Source organism: Rousettus aegyptiacus, unplaced genomic scaffold, assembly GCF_014176215.1.
Source record: "Rousettus aegyptiacus isolate mRouAeg1 unplaced genomic scaffold, mRouAeg1.p scaffold_m13_p_14, whole genome shotgun sequence".
NCBI lineage: Eukaryota > Metazoa > Chordata > Mammalia > Chiroptera > Pteropodidae > Rousettus > Rousettus aegyptiacus.
In genome coordinates this window covers 7,475,860-7,499,435 of record NW_023416289.1, presented here as the reverse complement: position 1 = coordinate 7,499,435, position 23,576 = coordinate 7,475,860, and the positions used below count along the sequence as shown (strand labels likewise).

At 42.2% G+C, this 23,576-nt stretch overlaps 1 protein-coding gene across 1 annotated transcript in view; it reads right to left on the bottom strand.

Annotated features, from left to right (window-relative positions):
- NUP93 (nucleoporin 93) overlaps nucleotides 1–23,576 on the bottom strand; it is an 85,962-nt gene that overhangs the window by 51,103 nt on the left and 11,283 nt on the right. The window contains exon 3 of the mRNA XM_016124078.2: nucleotides 18,203–18,320. Within this exon, the coding sequence (XP_015979564.1) occupies nucleotides 18,203–18,320 (118 nt within the window). The remainder of the gene's footprint in view (nucleotides 1–18,202; nucleotides 18,321–23,576) is intronic.

Below are 23,576 nucleotides of genomic sequence, written 5' to 3'. Positions count from 1 at the left end.
ATTCTCAGCAAAGTACAAGTATAGGACCAAGAAAGAAAGAATTTTTCCTTAAAAAGGAACACTCCCTCCAACTGAAGATACTCAGATTCCAAAGACTTTCTGATTGTCTCTCAGGTAGTTAACTGGTTTGAAAATTTCTGAGTAGGTAGAAAAAAAGGAAGGGGAAGATAGTTCCAATTTCCTTAGGCCTATGCTAGAAATACACCAAGGATCAGGAGACATTTTTGAAGGGGTGGCATTAGTACCTTCCTTTTTATTTACCTGTTGTTACCATTAACAGAAAAAGTCATTGAAATTCTGTGGTTCAGCAGGATTATAATAATCACCAGGTAAAATTATGTCCAAGTGAACACCTGTAAAGCTCTAAAGGACACTGACAATAAGCAGGGCTTACCCCGAAATGAAACTCGTACAGAGCTCTGGGGAGCTCCGTTCTGCCTTCTGCCATGTTTGCTGGGCTGCTGGGAAGTGGTACCACTGGTGGGTAAGTGCTTTTAAGAGTTCAGAAAGCCTCCAGCCTTCGCAGGCATGTCTGGATCCTGGCTCCTTCCTAGCCCGCCATCACCAGCCTCCTCCTGGCTCCTCTCCTCGCTGAGACCGTGTTCCTTTGCCGGATGCTATTGTGTATTTCCCCTCACACACACCCGTCTTCGCTGCCACAACTCTTACCTCTGGATCAGTGGACAATTCTATCTGGAGCAATTTTCTGAGCAGTGTTCGTTATTCTATCTCCAGATGTTTCGGGGGCATTTCCACAGTGATGCCTTGCCAGAACATCAAAAACCGATACTAAATCTCAACACTCAATCTAATTAATCTTCATGATTTCTCAGCCATGACCAATACCCAGTCCTTGCTACAAATCTCAAGTTGTTTCTGGACATCCTTCTCAAACCCATCAGGCACCGAGTGCGGCAACTGTTTTCTTCCCAAAGTCTCTCACACATCTTTTCCTCTGTCTTCTCAGCCATCAGCCTGGACCTGGCTGTCATCACCACGGCGGGATTACAACTGCCTCCCAGCAACACCTCAGCAGGTACCTTCCACTAGCCAAACCAACTTCCCTACGTGTTTCCACACCCTCCCTCCTTTCTTTTTGACATTTACCTGCTCCAAAGCTTTCAACGGCAAGTCCTGCCTCCACTCCGCCGCTTGGCAGTCACTCCCTCCCACACTCGATGCCCCTTCCCGACAGACTGTATTCCTTAGCGTATAACTTCTGCTCTCACCTCCCTAAGGTCAGGTTATTACTCTCATGTCCTCTTTTGCTTCCTGTAAGCTAAACCCATTTCATCTTCAAGGCCCAGTCAGATCCTGTCTGTTCCAGGAGGTCCGCCCCAAGCAGCCCAAATTTTACTTGTTACCTCCTCCCTCTCCTCTGAACTCCCACGGCATTTAGAATCACGTCATCCCATTCAATTTTGCCTGTCACTGTACACTGCCCTGGAGAGTTTAATCCTATTACAGGAATGCCAGTCTTGGCTCTGCAGGTAGAAGGCAATGAGCTTCCAGCGGGCAGTGTCCAGAATTTATGTTCACTCTGATCACCATCAGTGCCCAGCGCAGTGCTGTCCTTAACGGGCCCTCAGCGAAACCACTGCCCTGATTTTCACTAGGCCCCATCCGCAGTGCGTGCAGGCAACTACTTAAATGGAGTGCTGAATATTACTTTTGTTTGTTGTCTCTTCTTTCAAATCTCTTCAGCTTTAGGCAGCAAGACAAACGCCGATGTGCTTCTAGGCCAGTGTGCAGAGGCGCCCACACTCTCCTTTGTGACTGCGCATCCCTACCAACAGTATTCAATTCCCAAAGTCAGCTGCATCTAGAGCCAGGGAGGTTCAGGGAAAATGAGACGGCCCTGGCTCAAGATCAGGGGTGTGGCAGGAACAGCCGATCGGTGCTGACAAATCAGCTGAGAATGAAAAAGCAATCTGCTAATTTTATCAATGACATTTTACCTTGACTACTGTTTTAAGTGAGGACCACTAGTCTAAGTCAATAAGAGACAATTTTGGCATGTCTTTACTTAATGGTAAAACAAATTATGGTCACTCTCTGTTGGTTATATGCAAATTTGTTTACCCAGGGTCAAGAAACAACCCAGAAAAGAAAGTTCTCTGCTCAGAGAAGCTGAGCAGCTCCTGCTGCCCCAGGGCAGGGCTCTGCTCCTGGTATGCCCAGGAACCAGGGTGGAGGTGGGGCACCAGGGGAAAGTAATTTCAGATTTCCACTTTAAACATATTTTCAAGAAGTAATTCCCCAGTAAATGCGGTTGCTAATGGGAGTAGGCCAAATGGGAGGAGAAAGCTTTTCTCCTCGAATATTCCTCCAGGGCAATTCACTGCAGTCCCAGGTTTCAGAAACTCAGAATGAGGAGAGCCCTGTCAATCTGTCTGTGCCGGCCTGCCTGTCTGTGTCTGTCTCTCTGTCTCTCTCCCACACACACAGCACCTATCTAGCCTTAGTACTTGACAGAGGAACAAAATATGTTGGCAAGAACTTGTAGACTATATGAAGAATTTCTACCTCAATAAAAATAAAAAATAAAAAAGTATACGAAGACTTAGCAGAGTCATAGACATAAAATTTCAGGGGCCATTCAGTTTTCCTTGTGGCATAGATTAAGAAAATAAGGCACAGAAAAACTCAGATTCTGGCAGATGTCACAAAGTGACCTGGTCCGGGGCTTGGGTTCGAGACACGGGTTTCTCGCTTACGGAGCTCTTTGCACAGCCCCTTGGGACACTGTAGCAAGACCAACTGGTTGGGTGCAGGCCTGCGCCCCAGGTTTCATGGAATATTAAGTTATAACATGGGGGGGCGGTGCTGGATACAAAAGAAAGGCTTCTAGCTTGCTTAGTTCTTGATACCAATATACTTTACACAACAGATGGATTTCTTCCCAGGTTGATTGTAAATAGAATTCTTTTAAACAAATTCTATTTTAAATTGAGCAGGGAAGCTGTTATTTGAAGGACAACTAAAGCTAAATATTGTCCCAAGATTTTTTTTTTTAATAAATGCAGATATTGAGAATTTGGATTTGCTTATTAAAGCAAGCAGGGTCATCATGTTATTACTATTAGAGAAAATACACTGAAACCTTAATTTTCATGTAACTTTTTTGCTGCACATACTCCTCAATAGAAAAAAAAAAGGATTACTAAAATGACCTGATCCTCATTGATTTAAACAGGGAAATTATATATTTGGTCAGAATTTCAAACTCACTGACATACAAAACATTGGTCTCTGAAATTTTCCTATGAAGGAAAATTCTAAGCAGGATTCTATTTTCTCCTTAACCCTATTATAAAGTTTGAATATGGCATTTCTCAAAGCGATAAATAAAATCTGAAATCAAGATGTAATAAAATTACATTTAAGGATGCAAACCTTAAGGGGAAAGAAGGAAGAAAATAACCAGAGTAAAAGTTACATGAGAAATAACAAAACGAATTGACAATAGAAAACACGGCAACGCCCTGTAGGATCCCGGTCAGCAGGAAGGGGTGAGAGAGGAGAGAGGAGGCGGTGGCTTTCATCACCCGGCAGTTCAGGTCAGGACCGACAAGCAAGGCAGGCGAGGGGGTGGCCTTGTCTGAGGCCCGGGCACTTGCGCTGCCCTGTAAAACACCGGGCCAGGTTTTCATCTCTGTGCTGCGCCCTTCTCATCTCTCAGACACATAAGGATCTGCAGTTCTAAAACGTTGAAAATTCAGCGATTTTAAAATCTGCTTTCCCACACCACTCTTCTGCCTGCCTCCCAGCAGTGACATGAGTGGAAATCACTTTTAAAACCATGGTCCGGTTTTATTAACATGCTTCTTACCACTAAGCCCTCCAGGCAAATCATGGAGGTGATTAAAACATTTCCGGCTCTGCTACTTTGCCATCTCACATCTTGAATTCGATACTGGGGCATTTCAGTAGCAAATCCCCCTCGGGTAAAACTAAAACATTGAAAATATGATAAAGATGGAGACTATTATTATGGCCACCTAGGGTGCTTAACAAAGCATCACGCACAGGGTTACGTGCTCGACATATATTTACTGATTAACCTGTAAGTTGTTGAGGGTTGTTATTCGGAAGCTCTAGAAATGTCTACACAATTGCAGATTGTCATCAGCCTTCTCCGACTGTGGTGCTCCTCGGCAATATTACATTTGGAATTTAAGCGGAAGTGTTCCTGTGTAGCTACCTATTTATTATTTGAGTCTAATCTAATTAACTTCTGTTTAATGCCCCATACTACATGATTTCTAAAAGCAAGACCTAATTCAGTGAAAAGCATACTGAAGTTGGAATCAAAAGAACTGGGTTCTAGGTAATCCTACACAAGCCATTCACCTCCTGCCTCGGTATTCTCATCTGTGAAACGGGAAAACGCCACCAGATCTATATGAAATAACACTGTGCAGACCTTCGACTGCCTATACAACAAGATTATTCTTCAAAGCAAAGAGAAGTTATTGCAAATGATTTCTAAAACACAGGCTGAACATTTTAATATGTATTTCAAATATGCAGACTGATTTAGACATTTCTAAAGAAATACTTATTCTGCCTCTCTGCTCTCTCTCATGGCATCTGTTGTTACTAGCAGCTATGGAAAAGTAAAATCTAATGTCATTAACAGCAGACCCAAGATCCTCAGCACTCACTTAATGGGGTTGGGGGGGAGGGGAGGGAAGGACAGAGAGAGGCAAATGGAAAAGTAAACAAAATGAGGATGAAAGAAGCTGAGGAGAAAAGCAGAAAAAACTGGGTTAGTGAATAAAAACAACAAGTCCATCTTTCATCTCTCCTGGCTCCTACTGATGGCAGACGGCGTATTTAATCTGCTGAGAGACCAGATTTAAGGCCTCTCTTTGGCATAGTCCATCCATGAATTATTAACATTTGCAGAAGCCATAGCACATCCGTTCACAGTGCTGAGAGAGGATAATGATAATTAACCAAGATGGGATTATTAATCCCTCCGCTTCCTTTCCTCCGTCTCCCCTTCTTCATTCCCCCCTGAGCTCTGGCTGCTTTTTAGGCAGTGTATTTTGAGCTATAGCCTCGGTATCAGAGTCAATACCTCCATGGTGAAAAAATAATCAATGACCAATTATAAGTCATAAGTTTTTAATATATATGTTTGAAACATTATTTCATTGCCGATTGGGTCCTAATGAAGCGAAGATAAAAACAGGGGTGGTTACAAATTCTTTATGGACTCAAACTCTTAAATAATAAATATACTGCTTTGCAGGCTGAAAGTTCGGCATTGATCGATGGGTGGATTAAGTTTAAGAGTTGGCAGGGATGGTTAGAAAAGCAAGGTTTACCTACTCTAGACTTCTGTACTCACTTAACTTGGTGGATCTCAAACTGGAGGGCTTGTTGAAACACAGATTCTGGGCCCCACCTCCAGCGACCTGGATAAGATAGGCCTGGGTGGAGCCTGATAATCTGCATTTCCAACAAGTCCCCAGGTGATGCTGAAGGTGCTGGTCTGGGCACCACACTTCAGAATTGCTGACAAAGCCTCTTTCCAATTGCCAAAGGTATTAAAGGCATGAGGAGAGTGGAGAAGGAAATTAAATCCAACTAGAGGTAGAAAACTAATACAAAGACGGAGATGAGATCTGCAGCTCTTCTCCCTTCCTAACTCCCAATGAAAAAGATGCCTGCAGAGCTCTGCACCATGTCTGCTGCTCCGAAATCAACCCCGTTCCATCGCTCTCCCCTTCCTCCCCAGAAACGAGCTGGGAGGGCGAAGAGTCAGCAAATGGCGAAGAACACATGGGAAGATGGGAACCAAATTAATGTACAACTTCATTCCTAAAACGTGAGAAAAAAATTACATATCCCTTGGTCATTTCTTGCTCACCCTGCCCTCTACTTAGGATCTGGCTTCAATGTACAATCGATCCTCTTTTGATACGTACCAGAAAACTCTCACACGCCTTCGATATCAAGCTGAGTCAGGCGCCAAAGACAAAAGCAGAATATTAGCAGAGGCTTTAGGCAAGGGCCAAAACTAAGGACACCCACTTCAGGGTACCCACTAAAAGACCAAACGTGAGCAGGTTAGCTAGATGAAGAATTAAATTCCACTTCTTTGGGGACTGCGAATGCAGAAAACACAAGTAATGAGAGCACAGGAGGAAAGGGCCCGCCTCTGGCAGCCGGCAAGGCCAGGCTCCCACGGACCAGTCCTTCCAGGGCCCGGCAGTTCGCCCTCACACCTCAACTGTGCTCACTCTACAGTGCAAGACAGCTTCAGGGGGCAGGTGCTGCCAGGCGGCAGGAATCATTCTAACAGCCACGATTTCACAGCTAATACCTGATCGGAAAAAAAAAAGAGGTGCGCTCCTATTAGCAACAGCTGCTCCAGATGCCAGCCAGTCAAGAAGGACGGGAGAAGACGGGCAGAGCGGGAGGGATGCAAAGGGCAGGGGAAAGTCCGATGAAAGGAAGAAAGGAGAAAAGACAGTAAGAACAGACAAGAGGGACGGTGAAACGGAACGCGAAAAGGCGGCAGAAACAAAAAGCTTCTCGCTCAATCTGCCCTAAACCCTGACAGTCGAGTCCACCTAGTTTCAAATAGGACATTTGTTCCAGTTTGCCACTTTGCATTTGCTTGGCACCAGTGACCTACTTATGCAGCATAAACCTGGCTCTAGTGCAACAAATCTCAAGAAACGCCGAGCCCCTTCCATAACGGGCATCTGTAAACTATGTCGGCAGCAGCAACAAACATCAGAATGATTTCCTGTTCCAAAGTACATCTGAGATGGAAAAGATGAGGGTTGTCACCGCTCAGTTTACAGTATTACTCTAAGTAGCGTTTTCGTCCCTACAATCGGTTTAGTTAACCAGCAAACCTTTCACATGGAAAGGAATAAATGGGGAATGTCACTTCAAAGAAAACTGGCGAGAAGGTCTGAGAGGAAAGAACGGGCCAAACCAACACGAAACCTGAGACCAGACAAAAGAACAAACCTGGAATTTACCCAACCAGTCCACCCCTGAGGCCTCCGACAGCAAGGCATGCTAATAAGGACGCAGGGCGAGGTCTGGGAAGTACCTGGGTTCAAGTTCCACCTTTGATATTAACTAATCTCTCTATCCTGGTCTCAGCAACTTCCCCTTCTGAGTGAGAACAATAATGCTGACGCCCTTTCAACCCCCGAGCACGGCAGTGAGGAACACGGCGGTGATGGACTAGGCCCTCTACCAAGTACCACGCAAACGGAAGGGTCACGATGGCGCACCTCTCAAACTTCACATCAAACCCCTGGCTCGTTACCTGCCCCTGAAGCTTCCAAATTAGGACAAATCCATGGAACTTTCTCGATAGCCACTCTTCTGAATGGTTTGAGGGGGACAGTGAAATGGTGTAAAGGCCGCTCATGACAGCTGCATGTCCCAGATCGATTTTCACACACCAGCAAGCTTTTCTCTTACAGAACAGTGGACAAGACTACACCATTTTACAGGAATTGATCAATTCTGAACGATGAGAGTGATTTTTATAGTTTATCTCTAACACATGCTTCAAACTAACTCCTCACCTCTCTGTTAAAATAAATTTATTTTTCTTTGCAAACGCATGTTCTATAGTCTCAAGTACCTGGTCTAAACAATTTAACACTCCAAAATGGTGGCTGTCCTGCAACTTCGAGAGGCAATATAGCTTTCAAGAAAGCACACTGGAGCCATTTTCCAAGTTCTCTGAATCGAGCATATCTTACTTCTGTAATTAGGAGCAAAAGTGAATTTTCCCTCCTGAAGCCATTCAGTTCTCATCCACACTCTCAAAATCCCAAATTGAATGTTTAGACTCCCTCAGCCCTCACTCAAGAGGTGAAGGCTCACCTTCTATTCCAGTTGAGAGATGTCCGGATTGTGAACGAACAGGGTAACAGTCTGTTACGATGATTACTTGTCCCCCAACCTCTCCGAGCCCAGCTCCCTCCGTGCGCAGGACACTGTGCCAGGCCCTCAGCTAGATTCTCATTTCAGCTTCGTGCTAGGACAGTGGCACCTGCCACACTGCGAGGGCCGCTTAACCGGGAGTGCTTCGCTCTGACCGACTCTGGGACACCGTCGTGCCGTTTTGGTTCTCTGCTTGGTCTTCAAGATGCTGTTACGTTAGTTTGCATCAATTTAAAAAGTCAGCTAATCCAACAGGTACAATTTGTGTGACTTCAGGTATTTATGTCATGTGGAACGCTGACTCCTCACCTCCAGGCTGTCTCCTAGTAGTGAACAGTTTTGCTGTAGAGAAATGCTTTCCTGCACTCTGGAACAGACACAAAGTTGAGGGCTTGTCTGTGTCTTTAAAAACTAAACACACATAATACCCTTAGATGGCCAAATCGTATTATAGGATGCAAGACTTCAACATGCCGGCACACTGCCAAAGCTTAATGGCCAGTAAGACGCTAAGTAAGGAAATGGGTCTGCATTAAACCTACAAATAAGTCAACAATCAATAGTTCAGGCTTACAGTAAAAATTTGATGTGCCCTTTAAATTGCTTCTAGCATCATCCTTCTAACTCAAGCTCAGCTTCAGAAGCAAAACAAAACAAAGGTGATCAAGCAAGAAACCGAACACAACCTATTTTCAAAGCACAAAGCCTTGGCATTTCAACACTAAAAGCTGCTCCAGGATTTCACAGAAATCCTTTCCAGTGTACCTGTAGGGCAGCAAACCTGAGAAATAATAGGCTGAGCTTCACACAGTAAATTAAACTGACAGCTCAGAAAGCAGAAAACTATGGCAAAAAAAATAAGCACTTGGAGATAAACGGATGGAGCGGGCTTGGCATACCTGTAAGACGCCCCACCTCCTCTCCCCCCCCCCCAAAAAAAAACAAACCCCTGCTAGAGCTAGTATCGAGGTTTAGGAAGCATGTTCCAGCTTCTCCCCCATCAACATTTACTACTATGCTTATGCAAATAAGAGCAAGGCCACCACATCCACTCACTGCGGGCTTTCTACTCTTTATTTTGTTCTAAATGAGCAATCAAGTATACTTCGATTTCCTACTTCTACTACCTTCCTCCTTCAAATAATTCCTGAAAATTTGCTCCTTTACTAAAATGCTCTTAGCCTGCAAATGGAATTTAAAACCTACGGGGCTAAGGACACAGTGCTGAATTCGGACCAACAGAGGGAGTTCGGGTCTGGCAGGCGCAGCCTCTGCAGGCCTTAGGCTCCTGACAGTGAAACGAGTTAAGGGTAGTCCCCGCCTCATCGGATCACTGAGAGGCTCGGAGGAACCCCAGAAAGTGCTTGGTACAGTGTCTGGACAAAAGTTCAGTAAATCTTAGCTTTGCCTCCTGGATTTTAGCTGGCGTGAAAGAGAACACAGGGATTCAAAGCTGTCTTAGACGCCAGGTTCCACTGCGCCAGCAGGGGACACGTCAACGACAGGAGGGGGGGGAGGGAGAACACACAACGATTTAAACCAGCACCGCTCGGAGTGTGGCTGAAGGTGCACCAGTCTGCAGCGGATAAGGACAAAGTCCGACAACGAGCACTTGGAAACTTTTGTAGCAATCTGAGAGTAATTTCATGTCTTTGAATTTAATTTTAAAAACTAGGGCTTATATTTTACATGTCTTATATTTCATTTTTTTCTTAGGAATTCATTTTTACTATGTTTTATAAAAGTATCTCTCCGTCTGACAAAAAACTGGGGTGGGGGGAAGCTGGTCTGAGGAGCAAACTTAGTGAGCACCTTCGAGCGACTGCCACTCGCCGGCATGAAGACACCTGCGGCCGTTTGGGTACCACCGAAAGCCCGTCAGCCTTCAAGGACGGATGATAAAACCTGCTCGTTTGGAGACTGGTCCTGCTGGGACAGGCGGACATGCGCTGTGCATGAGCGCGAGCCTGCGGGAGAGGAGCGGCACTCCCAGGTGACCTCGCGCCGTGTATTTTGGTAACCAGAGCGAATCAAGGGTGTCCTGTCCTTCCATGGCTGTTTCCACCTGTCCCTAAGACAGTGACAGTATTTTAAAATAGACAAATAAGTTTTTTAAAAGAAAAGGCAGAAGAAACTCTCCCCCCACACCCTCTCGCTCATGCCATTCAAAGAAATAAGCCAAACCAGGCAGTAATAATAAAATTCAGCTGGTAAAACCCACACTCCCAAGCTTGTTCTGCTGATCTAATCCTCCCTTTTGTTGTATAAATTAAATAGCTGGTCCTAGTGGTGAAGATGTCTTCTAAGACAAAGGGTCTTTCTGTCCCCTTTCTTGGCAGTTGTGCCACGCCCACCCCTGCTCAGCAGACCCGCTGCGGGGATTCCAGGGCTGCAGGGGTTTCGCTGATGGCATCTCGGCCTCAGAGCCACGCTACAGTGAGAAGCTAGGACTTGCCCTCCCGTCCCCCAGGATGATTAAGGTGGCGCATGCAACGCTGCCGATCGAGGCCGAGCGGCAGAGCCGCAGACCAGGGGCTGCCAGCAACCTGAGCCTGGGGGGCTCGCTCACCCTCTCCATATCTAAAGTGCAAGATGGAAGCAAGCTTTAAAAGGGAGCAACACACACCGGGTCTGAGAGCTCTGCGAAAGAAATTCTGCACACAGGGCTTGTCAGTAGAGGATGCTGCCCATCCTGCCGCCCTGCTGCTTTTCCAGGTACATGTGTACACACACACGCACGCACACGCACAAGCAAAACCAAGAGTCTCCCCTGTCCGAGCCCCTCTTTTGTCCCTTCACAGAATGTGGAGTTTTAGTGGACACAATGGGAACCCGGGTCCCATAGTTTTACAATTGAAGAGCCACACTCTGCAACCACCACCAATGGAAGGAGCCGCACCAGGCTGCGGGCCTAAAAAGCCCTGGATCGAACATTCCAAAACGGAGATGAGCGATCACAGGGCGCTGTGGCGAGCAGATCGAAGTGGCGCACAGGGTGGAGAGCTGCCATCTGAGAATGACAGACGGGTTTGCAGTAATGTCGGTAAGGAGGTCTTAACCCCCATTTAAGTCACACCTTTTCCAGTAGCAAATAGTTCTGAGGATAAAAAGGTGTCCATTCCTGGTTCCTGACAGATACCAGGCTGACGATGACGACGTGTGGTCCTCATCTCCAGAGTGCTGGGACATCATTAGATATGGGCAGGTTAAGAGCCACCTCACGAGGGAGGGAAGATGACTCAACTCCAGGCATCAGGGCCTGGCCAAATTTTAAGTGCTCTACTAAACTGTTAGATAAATATTTTAATGCTCGGCTTCTCCCAGGAAACAGAACCATTCCAAACCTCTTTAAGTGGGCAAATGATACTCCCTTGCTCACTAGAGGACTGAACGGAACTTCTGGGAAGACAAAACAGCCTGTCATGTCCCGCGTGCTCCGACTGCATTCAGCATCCTTCACTTGCTTGCTGCGAGAGCCCTGCATTCAGGAGTTAAGCGTGAACGGACAAGTCAAAAGGCTGAAATCTTCTATCCTTGGCTCACATAAAAGCAGTTTTTCACATTTTCCACAGACAATGCCTTTAACGTCCATTTTTATTCTAAAGTTACTGTTTTTAATTCCACTCGTAGACTTTAACATAATTGTATATTTTGCCACCAGACCAAAAATTAAATCATTTCAGTACTTGCCAAAGCAATCGGCATTAGACTACCTAATTATAAACACAGAATTGGATGGCACATTAACCTGCCTCTGTGAGGACAATATTTTTTCTTTTTTACATGTTTATTGGTTGTTACCAGCTCTGAGACTTACACTGGGTCAGGGTTTAATGATGAGGAACAGCAAATAAGTTTATTAAGCAGGGGTAATGTGGACACTGCAGTGTTCACACATGCGACAAAGCCAGACACGATTACTGTCCTGCAAGAATACAGCGCACAGTGAGATGTGTCTCGTCCACACGCAGTTCAGCTGCAACGGAACCTTAACCTATAATGTACCTGGTGTTTGTTGCAGGAAAGGGCTTCTCTCTAACAAGGTTTGGATCCAGTGAGAACTGGATTAATTTGCTAGTGAAGCCAAGAACACTAACTATAGGTTGTTTTAAATCTAGAACAGGCAGCTGTTATAAGCTGGGAAAGGGCAAGATTCAAAAATATCCATTAAAGTCCTCTAAAAACTCCAAAAAAAGGTTATTTCTTCAGAGTCCATCGATTCAAAATTTCTAATAATCAATTTGGCCTGGGTCATCGTTATGTGTAGAAAAACTTACTCAAGCATATCAAGAGCAGAAATAAAATGGAAGCTCGGTATGTTCTGCATAATTAAACCATTTCTCAGAATTTTTATACAAATTACCAGTGTGCAAATAGATGCAACCCTTATGAATGAACCTCATTTCCTTACATTTACTAAAGCAGCTCTGGGAAGACCTCTCCTTGGTCCACATGCTCAGCAGTATCAATTTCTAGAAACAGATGACAATCACAACTACATCTCTTTAAAAATAATCCCAGAATTAAGACACAGTTCACCCATTCAGAACGTACTTTCCCTTAGCTGATCTGAGCTAGGAAAAGCTTCTGTACTTTTCCCTCAATATTAATATTTTGCCAGTAATATTCGTGAAGAACTGCTATTAGCACACTAATCATTCTGGGCAAGTCTGACTCTCTCTCCAACAAACTGCCACAGGTTTTCTGAAACCAGTTCCCCACCAAGAACTTGCCAGTTCTACAGGCACACCACCAGCAAGCAATACAACTACTTTTCCTCTTAGCTGTTTTATAGTTGTATTTAAGCTGCAGTATCTTAATTCCAAAGAAATAAAGTTAACAAATAAACCATGAAAATAACAATTTAGGTTATATAACGATAAGAGGTTATGCCACCAGTGATTCATTTTTATATTTACCAAAGCCATTTAGTTTCCTCTGATTATTTAAAAGATAAGCTGAGAGTGGTTTAAGCATACTCTACATTTCCAAGGCCAAGGACAGAAAAAGGAAGGAAATAATGAATATTTTATTGTGGACAAAGTGTGGTAAGCAAAACGAGTTTTTAAAGTCAATTACTGCGGTACCATTAGTCGTATATGTGACAGCTCACTTTTCCTGACTTTAATGGTCTTATACTTATTTTATCCTCTAAGACCTTTTTTTGTCTTTACTCAGAGGACAGATTTCCATCAGGAAATTTAGACAGATTATTAAGACCTTTTCAGTACAGAGTTTTTCTTTTAATAGGGGCTAAATTTTCACTTTTCTAAGATTTGAATTGGCTGCCAAATCAATTCTAACGACATATTCTAAATGTTTCCTTTGTAGGGAAACATTCAGAAAGTTTTGTTTTTTCTCAAGCAGTAAAGCCAACATACTAAATTGGAATGCTATGGGGAAGAGAGGCCTGAGACTATTAAAGAAGACTAGCAAAGAAAGGCCTTAGAGTATAGACTGAAATCAGGGTGTGGACATTTCGGAGGTGCTACTTTACTCTGAAGGAAGGTGAGCAAAGACCTAATGCATAAAATGAAAAAAAAAAGGTCAGGCAACTTGGCTGGCTGAGTGGACACACACACACACACACACACACACACACACAGACCTCTCCCCTCCCTGCCCTCTCCCCCAGCCTTAGGAAAGCACTACAAGTTAATCCCACGTACCCTAAAGACTAAGTATTTGACAAAAAACAGCAAGTACTGGCGAGGATGCGGAGAAAAGGGGACCCTCATACATTGTTGGTGGGACTGCAAACTGGTACAGCCACTATGGAAAACAGTATGGAGATTTCTCAAAAAATTAAAAATGGATATACTTTTTGACCCCACAACTGCACTTCTGGGTATTTATACAAAGAAAACCAAAACAATAATTAATAAAGATCTATGTACTCCAATAATCATGGCAGCACAATTTACGATAGCCAAGATATAGAAGCAACCTAAATGCCCATCAACAGATGATTGGATAAAGAAATTATAGTTCATATATATAATGGAATATTACTCAGCCATTAAAAAAATGAAATCCTACCATTTGCAACGACATGGATGGACCTAGAGGTTATTATGTTGAGTGAAATAAGTCAGAAAGAGAAAGATAAATACCATATGATTTCACTTATATGTGGAATCTAAGGCAAAAAAAGAACAAACTTATCAAAAACAGACTCGCAAATATAGTGGACAATTTGGTGATAGAGGGGAGGGGGGTTGGGGGGCTGGGAGAATGGGGTGAAGGGTTAAAGAAGTACAGGTTAGTAGTTGATAGTTGGGCCAGAGGATAGGGAGCACGGCACAGGGAACTGCAATCAGCATTAATATGATGGGTAAGTGGAGGGCCAGGGGAGGGAGGGAGCAATTGGGGGAAAAGTTTTACGAACAATATAGATGTCTAACCAATGTACTGTATACGTGAAACTAATATAAATAAATAAATTTATTTTTTTAAAAAACTAAGTATTTGATTATTTAAAAAAGTAAGACTATTTCTAATTGAAGCACGTCTCTACGGAAATCTCTCAAACACATTACAGAAAGTTAACCTTCCTGGAGAGAGTAACCACCACCGCACTCTCGAATCCGATTGGGTAGTCAGCCTCACTTCCCAAAAGCCCGAAAGAGGATGCTGATACTGAGATCACACACTTGCTTGAGGTATGAAGTCACGGGAATGACTGGCATAAGATGCCTTACCCCAACACTCCATGTAGCTATGAAACAGAGTTAGAGTTAAAGATGTTTCATTAGTTACAGTTAATTCACAGTTTAAAAATTCTGGCACTAAACGGGGAGTGGGGTGAAACGTGCTCCTCCCCAAAGGATGTGTCCAAGCCCCTAACTCCTCGCGCCTGTGAATGTGACCTTATTTGGGAGCAGGGTCTTTGCAAATTTAAGGATCTCAAAATGAGATGTGCTGGATTTAGGGTGGGCCCTAAATCCAGTGACCAGTATCCTTATAAGAGAAAGCGGGGTGGATTTAACAGACGGGAAGAAACACCTGTGGTGACAGAGGCAGAGACTGGCGCTGCTCTGCCACAAAGCCAGGAATGCCAGGAGTCCCTGGAGGCTGGGTTCTCCCCTAGAGCCTCCAGAGAGCCCGGCGCTGCCAAAGCCTTAATTTCAAAACGGCGGCCTCCAGAACTGAGAGAGAATACATTTCTAATGTTTTACGCCACTAAGTTTGTGGTAATTTGCAATGGCAGCCCTAGAAATCTAATGCAATAAGTTTAGCAATAATATTATTATATTTTGGTCTAATGTCATTTGGAAATATTACAGCCTAATACTGAGAAACTGCAGCTCCCATTTTTCTGGCCAATTCCGGCTATTTCTGCATAACCTTCTTGAAATATACATGTAATCTAGTGAAAAAGCCCAGAACATAACTGAACCATGTAAATCTGCACTTTATTACTCTATAACATACATCATGCATGGTATATTAGGTCTGTTCAGATCATAATAAAGACGTGTGGTCTGCCCTAACGATTTTTTTCCAAAGACAGAAGTGAGCAAATGTATCTCTGTGAGAGGACTTGTCCTCACAAGCACCACGAAGTCACTTAGAGCCGTATAGGCATTTTGGTGCCATGTCCTGCTAATACTTATTGCTCTTTACCTCTATTACATAAATGTATGGGCCTTTATGGCCATGTCCAAAAAATAAAATCAATAAACATTTTTAAAAATTCTACTAGCATAAGCCATACATATATTTAAGTGAGTTTTTAAATGTTACCTTCTCTAGACACAGCAATCTTTTTAAAATGCATTCTCAATGCACGCCAACATCATTAATTCTGACAAACAACAAAACAGTAACAACAAAAAACCCATATTAATTTTAAGCTCCATTAGTAACAACAAAATATAATCAATGTTTACCAAACAAAAAAGGACTCTACATGTATCTATATATGTATTTATACATGGGAAAATGCCTTTTTGAGCTTATAAATAATGTAAATAGATGGTACAGTCTGGACAGTATCTGTCAAACGATCCTTTAGCGTTTCCTTTTGTGAATTTATAAACTGATATAATAAATTTACTCTGGCTGATAACACAGACGATTAGAGTCATTTTCATCTCAAAAACCACACTGGTTAGAAAACAAAAGTTCACACACAAAAAGCCATCAGATTTATGGCATGTGAATTCTATCTTAATAAAGCAGTGAAAATAAATGAGAACGAAATGTCCATCAAAAAGTACATCTGGTTTTTCTAAAAACAAAAAACAGACCATGCCCAAGTTAACTCTTCTTGGATAACCGACGCATTATAAGCCTAATGAAAAGGAGGCCCGCTCCACACATCTGGCTCCTGAACAAGATGTCGGGCAGGACACGGCACCACTGTGTGTGCAGGCGGGTTTCAGCACAGGTCGGCTGAGACACAACACACAGCACAGCTCAACACCTTCGATCTCTACCATTAACAGGAGCCGCCTCAGATCCAACCAAAGCCTCAGCCCTTTACAAGTTAAACTGTCTCCTTTAAACCTTTGCTGGTAAGAAGATGAGGTCAATAGAGGACTTATTTTGAAAAAAGCCTTAAATCTCGACTTCAGATCTAGATGATCAATCCTCGATCAATCAAAAGTTACCCTGGACTGAACGTTTGCATTTCTGAAGATATTTTGGAAAACTCCCAAACCAAGAGGTACAATTTTGAAATGGAAGCATCCTTCCTCTCAAAGTTCAAAGGTTTCTCAGTAGCATAGAACCAAAATTCTTAGCCACGTTCATTTCAAATCAAGAAACGCTCCTTAGTGTGACTGAGCATGCTTTGCTAGGAAACCATCTAACAGGGGTGCTGAAGGAGAGTGTTCATGCATTAAGTAGAAGGTTAGAATAAATGATCATTCTGACTCAATACACTTATAAACCTGTCGTTAATATCACAAAGCAAAAAATGGAGTACCACATCTGTAGGAATTAATTTATGAAGTACATCACTAAATGAGGCTGAGTATTCCAAATACGTATCACAAACATGCCAAAGAAAACTGTAAAAGCCTTTCCTCTAAAAAAAAACAAAAAAAAACCAAAACATATGGTGATGATTCCAATTATTCGAGCTCCATTCCATTCACCCACCTCATCCCTGTTAAAAGCAACTGAAATAGAAGAGGTAGGGGTGGGGGGAGAGCTAATACTTAAAAAAAAAAGTTAAGTGGCAAGTTAAGTTATACATATGCCATTTTAAGGTTACATGGAAATGAGAAGGGATCTGTTAAGTGACAGGCAAATATGATTTGGTATATAAAACTGGAAAAAAATTTGATTTCCATACTCTAAGAACATATCAGTATCAGGAAAAACAGTATCTATAGTTATTCAATCTCAACTCAAAAGTGGAATAAATGCAAAATTGCGGCCATTACATGGATTAAAACACTTCTTGGGGAGGGTATTGAGGAAAAGAGTAGCAATTCAAATTAAGTCCAAATAATAACACGATTAGTACTCATTTGAACTAAGATTTGCCTTCGTAGGACCTGCGCCCTTTCGTTTCAAAGATAAATCAGTAATAAAAATGGTACCCCGCTATCCCTTCACTTAGACACAAATGCGGTGTTCCAATTCCTCAAAACTAAATGGATCACAAGTTTTTTCCTTAACAAATTTCAGCGCGCGCGTGCGCGCGCGCGCACACACACACACACACACACACACACGTTTCTGATTAAATTAAAATAGTGATTAATTGGGCTGGTGGCAAGTTAGGTTAAATGACACTGGAGTGCTCTATTAGACCATTTCCTGGTGCCACTAATGTAGCCAAATACTTCCCAGATATCGATGAGTAGATTTTAGTAAACAGTACTCTAAGTTTTCCCAGCTCTTTGCCAACCAATACAAGCAAGACGGAGAAAAGAAATGTAGAAGGGGAATAGTAAAATTGAGATCTCACAAAGAAAGCAAGGGAAACTTTGAACAACTGACTCTGTGCCTTGGATTAAGCCCAAAGAAAGAAAAAAAAAAAAAAGTTCTCATAATTACAATAATCTATAAGTGCAGGTCAGAATTGCTTTCTTAAATTCAGCCTTGCTGAGAACTCTGAAAATAATCCAACATTCCCCACTATACCTCCAAAGCTGAGTCTCCCGTTTCCCTAATATGTGAGGAAGAAGGGAGTTACCAAAGAAATCTGGACTCCCTGAATCTGCTGGTCGACAAAGGGCCAGGGCCTTCAGCCCAGGCTGCACGCTCTCTCAGGGTTCCACCTGCACCAGCCCTGGCCCCTGGCAGCCCTTACCTGAATGTCTGTGTCCTTCACAGGCTCAAGAGGCTCAAAGGTGGTGGCTGCACTCAGGCTCTCCAAGCGCTGAGAGATGTGGGATATGTCGAGTCCCCGAGACCCAAGGAGAACTGACCTATATGAGGACAAAAGGTGCAGAGGAAAAAGTAGGATTAGGACACCTGGTAAGCTTCATAAAATACCAGAGTATTTTTTATCCGAAACTTCCTATATACTGTCCATTTTCATATGGTTGTTTCATACATTTCCATAAAGATCTATCACCTGGAATAACAGACACAACATTGCACTTGGTAGTAAGAAAGTTCTGATCGCACCTAAATTAGACTGAGGGACTTGTCCAGAATAAAATGAGGCTGTATCAATAAAACGATAGGCCAGACGGCTCTAAACATTTTCTAGTAAAGAAAATCATGAAGTAGATGATATTCTCAATGCCCATTTTATAGATGGGGTAACTAAAGTGCAAAGAGATTAACCAACTAATCCAAAGTCACAGAGCTGGGAAAGAGCAGAACCAGCTCCCCAAGCTTGAGGGCACACTCTTAACCACCATCCTATTTACAGCTTCTGTAAAGACAGATGTAGTAAATCGCAAAACCCAAACATCATGTGCAACACATCTTCGAGTTCCCTCTTGGCCCAGTCCAACAATATCAGAGGATGTCATCTGACTAATAAATGCTTTTAAAGGGAGGAGGGAGTAATACAGCTAGCTTTATTTCTACTCATCTAAAACTGCCATCATGTAAAACTGGAAGTTTTTTTAAAAAATCAGATTCTCACTAAAATTTACAATGCTCTCTGGAGGCAAGAATCTTAGGGAAATTGATTGTTGCTTATGGATTATGATTTAACACCCCAAAATCCACTGGCAACGTCTATGTTCATTCTGGGTAGCTTAGAAGATAGACCATTGGCAGTACGAGTGACCCTAATACCTCTGGACAGGTATGTCACTTAAAATTTCCACTCCTGAACTAAAAGATGTACTGAAGAAGAGCAAGGACTTCTCATGCTTATTTCTATTCTACTGAGTACTACAGGAGTAGATGATGTGTACCCAGAGGACTCCCCACTGTAGAGTTTTGTCTCTTCCATGTTGACAGGTCAACTGCGATGCCATCCCGGGGCTTTCCCTCCAGGCTGCCATGTCGGATAAGAGTATTTTGCCTCTCTCTCCTTATAATCCTTAATAGCTAAGTCTTCTAACACAGTGGTCCCCAGCCCTGGTCACACATTAGAATCACCGAGGCAACCTTCCCCACAATGAGTCTGATTAGCGCTGGGTGAAGCCTGGAGCATGACTATCAGTATAATGCCCTCCTTCCTTCTTTTTTTTTTTTTTTAAAAAAAGTGTTACTGAAATAATTCACACACTATACAATTCATCCACTTAAAGTGCACGATTCAGTGAAATTTAGTATATTCAGAGTTGTACGACCAACATCATAATAAATTTTAGACTATTTTCATCACCTCCCATAATGAATCCCCTACCCATCAGCAGCCACTCCCCATGTCACCCCAAATCTTCCTCCGCCTAGCCCTTGGCAACCACTAATCTATTTTTCATCTCCATAGATTTGCCTATTCTGGATACTTCACATAAATGGAATTATACAATAATGTAGTCTTTTGTGACCAGCTTCTTTTACTTAGTATACTGTTTTCGAGGTTACAGCATGTATCAGTACTGTATTTCTTTTTATTATTGAATAGCATTCAATTATATTGATATGCCACATTTTATATGTATGCATGTATGTATTCATTAGTTGGTGGACCTCTGCATTGTTTCCATTTTTTGGCTCTTATGAAAAATGCTGCCATGAACATTCATGTATGAGGTTTTGTGTGAATAGATGTTTTCATTTCTCTTGGGTATACACCTAGGAGCGCAACTGCTAGGTCATACAGTAATACGCTGTTCGGCTTTCTGAATAATTGCCAGAATATTTTTCAAAAAAACTACACCATTAACATTCCCACAAGCTATGTCTAGGAGTTCCAATTCTTTCCATACCCTCGCTAATACTTGTTACTACCTTTTTTGATAGCCATCTTAGTAAGACCAATATTTTAAACTATAGAAAAAAATTTTAAGTACAAAATTAAGATTGTAAACCTCCCTGTACCCATCATCCAGCTTCAACAATTAGCATGACGTCGCCAACCCTATTCCATCTACCACCTTACCCACTTTCCTCTCTCTGCCACCCAGATATGCAAGACATTCCAATTATTTCATAATTTTAAAATCTGTGTTTGTTTGAATGGGATACAAATAAGGTTTCAACTTGTAAATGACTGATGTGCCTTTTTTTTTTTTTTGGTACAATTTCTCTGTTTTAGACTCTGGATTAATAGTCTTATAGAGCAGTCCTACTCAAACTTGAAACATGCATGTGAACCACCTGGAAAACTTGTTAAAATGCAGATTCTGATTCAGCAGGTCTGGGATGGAGCCTGAGATTCTCCATTTATAAAAAGCTCACAGTTCATGTTTATGCTGTTAATCCATAGACTATACTCAAAGCAGCGAGGATGCAGTTCCCCACAGGACAGCCTGTACTGACTGTATCCCCATGATGCCATTTAATATGTTCGCTTGGCCTCTGTTTCCTGTGAATTGAAAGCAAGCTCTAACAGCCTAATCAGATTCAGGTGGCATTATTTTTTTGGTTATATTACTTCAGACTTTCATCAACTGGTCTGGTTATTTTTATTCTGGAATAATAGCAGATGGCAATCATTGCTCAGATTCATTAATTCCTTAGAGGTTGCAAAATGGTGGTATTCCATCTTTATTAGCTTGACTGTTTCCTTTCAGAGAGACTCTCTTCATCAACTATGTGGTTATTTTGAATAATATACGAAATGTGACTGATGAATTTTACTTTATTATCATTACAAACTCATGAATATAAATGTATTTGACATGTTTCAATCCACTGCAGTTACTATCCTTATGACACTCAAATCATCTCATCTTTGTACATTAAAAATCTTTTCAAGTTGGCTTCTGAGTTCTTTTGACATGACTTAAGTAGACCCTCATAACTTCCTTGCGATCTGGTATGACAAGATGTTTCGTGTTCATCTGAGGTCTTCTGCATTGGATGGTGAGCACACAATGGAGTATAGAGATGTTGTATTACAAAGTCATACACCTGAAGTTTATCTAATGCCATTAACCAATGTTGCCCCAATAAATTTAATGAAAAATATTAAGATTAAAAAAATATATGCACATTAAAAATATATATATATTAAGTCTTCTGATTCATAAACACTGGCTATCTTTCGCCTGCTTTCTCAAATAAATAAGAGTGTTACACACTTTTCTCCACCTTTTATTTAACCTAATATGTCTTGGAGTCACTCCATAGTAGTAGATGGTCTCATTCCTACTGAAAAGCACTCCACGACACAGATATACCACATGTATTCAACCAGTGCCCTACTGATGGGTACTTATGTTGTTGCCAACTTTTGTTATTACAAGTAATGCTGCAGTGAATATCCTTGTGAACACATCCTTTCCTACTTTTCCCAATGTACCTTTGGAACAGATCCCTGGAAGTGGGATTGCTGGAAAATGTGCTAGATATTGTCAAACACTGTCTCACTACATCTCCACCAGTGACTTGTGAAAATGCGCCCAGGGCCCCGGTGATTCTAAGGTGTACCGGTGCTGAGAACCTTGGAATTTAAAAATTAGCTATTAAAATTATCACAAGGAAAGATCACCTAAGCAGGCGATGCCTGCAGAAACTGTGCAATGCGTATGCAGAAGGCCCGATGAAGGGAGGTGGAGGGAGGACTTGAGGAGCGGGGAGTCCAGGGATGGTTTCACAAGCGAAGGCTGTACCAGAAACTTCCAGCTTCTCAGGGTGGAAAACCCCAGAAGGTCCCTGCCCTCTACGTGTCCCAATTTCTGTGAACCAGGTAGCTTCTCCTGAGCAAAAAGCTACACAGGCTGGAGTCAAACACTTCAGTCCAGGAAAGCAAGAGCACAAAACCTGTTCTCAATAGACGTGGGGAGCAGAAAATACCCAGGAGGCCTATGTCCAAGTCCCACCTGTCACTCGCTGCCTAAAAATCTGAGACACATCACTTTTCCAAGCTTCATTTCTCTCCTCTGTCGGGAGAACACTATGACAATCCTTTGGGAACTGAGAAGTGCCAGATGAATGGGAGGGAGTCTTACCAACCAAGCTCAGTTTGAATTCTGGCTCGGCCGCTTGCTATCTGATGTTCCTCAATTATGAAACGGAGGTGACAATACTTATTTCACAGGGTTATTTTAAGAAAAAATTACATAAGGCATGTAAAGTGCTTGGCACAGTGCCTGACAAATAGTAAGTAGCTTACCGTTAAGTAAAGTTATCATTTGCTGTGCAACTTTGGGCAAATAAATGTATATTCCTTGAATGAACACGGAGAAAAGGGTGAAAGAATAAGCATATTAATAACAGTGGTGATCCTGGAATATAAAGTTAGGGAAAAGGTGACCATTGACTTTATCTCTGTACACTTCCAGGTTGTTTGGCTTCTGGGTTTGCATGGAAAAATGCAATGAGGCATCTCTGATGAGAGAAGAGGGGGACACAATTGATTACAGGTACCCGGGGAAGGCTTCGCAGCCACTAACAACATTCTATGTCTTAACTGTGCAACGTGCACATGGGGATTCATTCATTCTATTATTATTTACACCAGGAGTCAGAAAACTTATTCTGTGAAAGGCCAGCAGTAAATATTTCAGGCTTTGCAGGGCATAGGATCTCTGTCATAACTACTCAACTCAGCTACTGCAGCACAAAAGCAGCACAGACAATTCGTAAACAAGTGTGGGTGTGTCCCGATAAAACATTGAAGCGCAGCCGCTGGCTGTGGCTGTGGCTTGTGGGACGTGGTCTGATAATCCCTGATTTACACTCTTATATATCCTATGCATATTCTTCTTCATGTGTAAACAAACTTAACAACTTAAAAATACTAGGGGATCAAATATACGGGTGGTAATTACACAATAGAATGTATAGATGTCAAATTATAATGTACACTGAAAATTATATAATTGTATTAACCAATATTATCCTAATAAACTTAAAAAATATGAAAGAAAATTTTTTAAAAATGCTACAATAAAAAAAATTTAAAAATACTACACACATATAAGCAAAAAGCTATCAGATCTGTTCCCTAAAATGAAAACTCCAACAAAGTATATTTAAACAAATGAATTCAGCCCAGAACAATTCAATGTTAAACCTATAATCTAATCTTAACTAAAACCTTAAAGACAGAATTTTCTTTCAAAATTTATTTCACGTAAAAATGTTTCCTTCTCAGATCTCTCCTC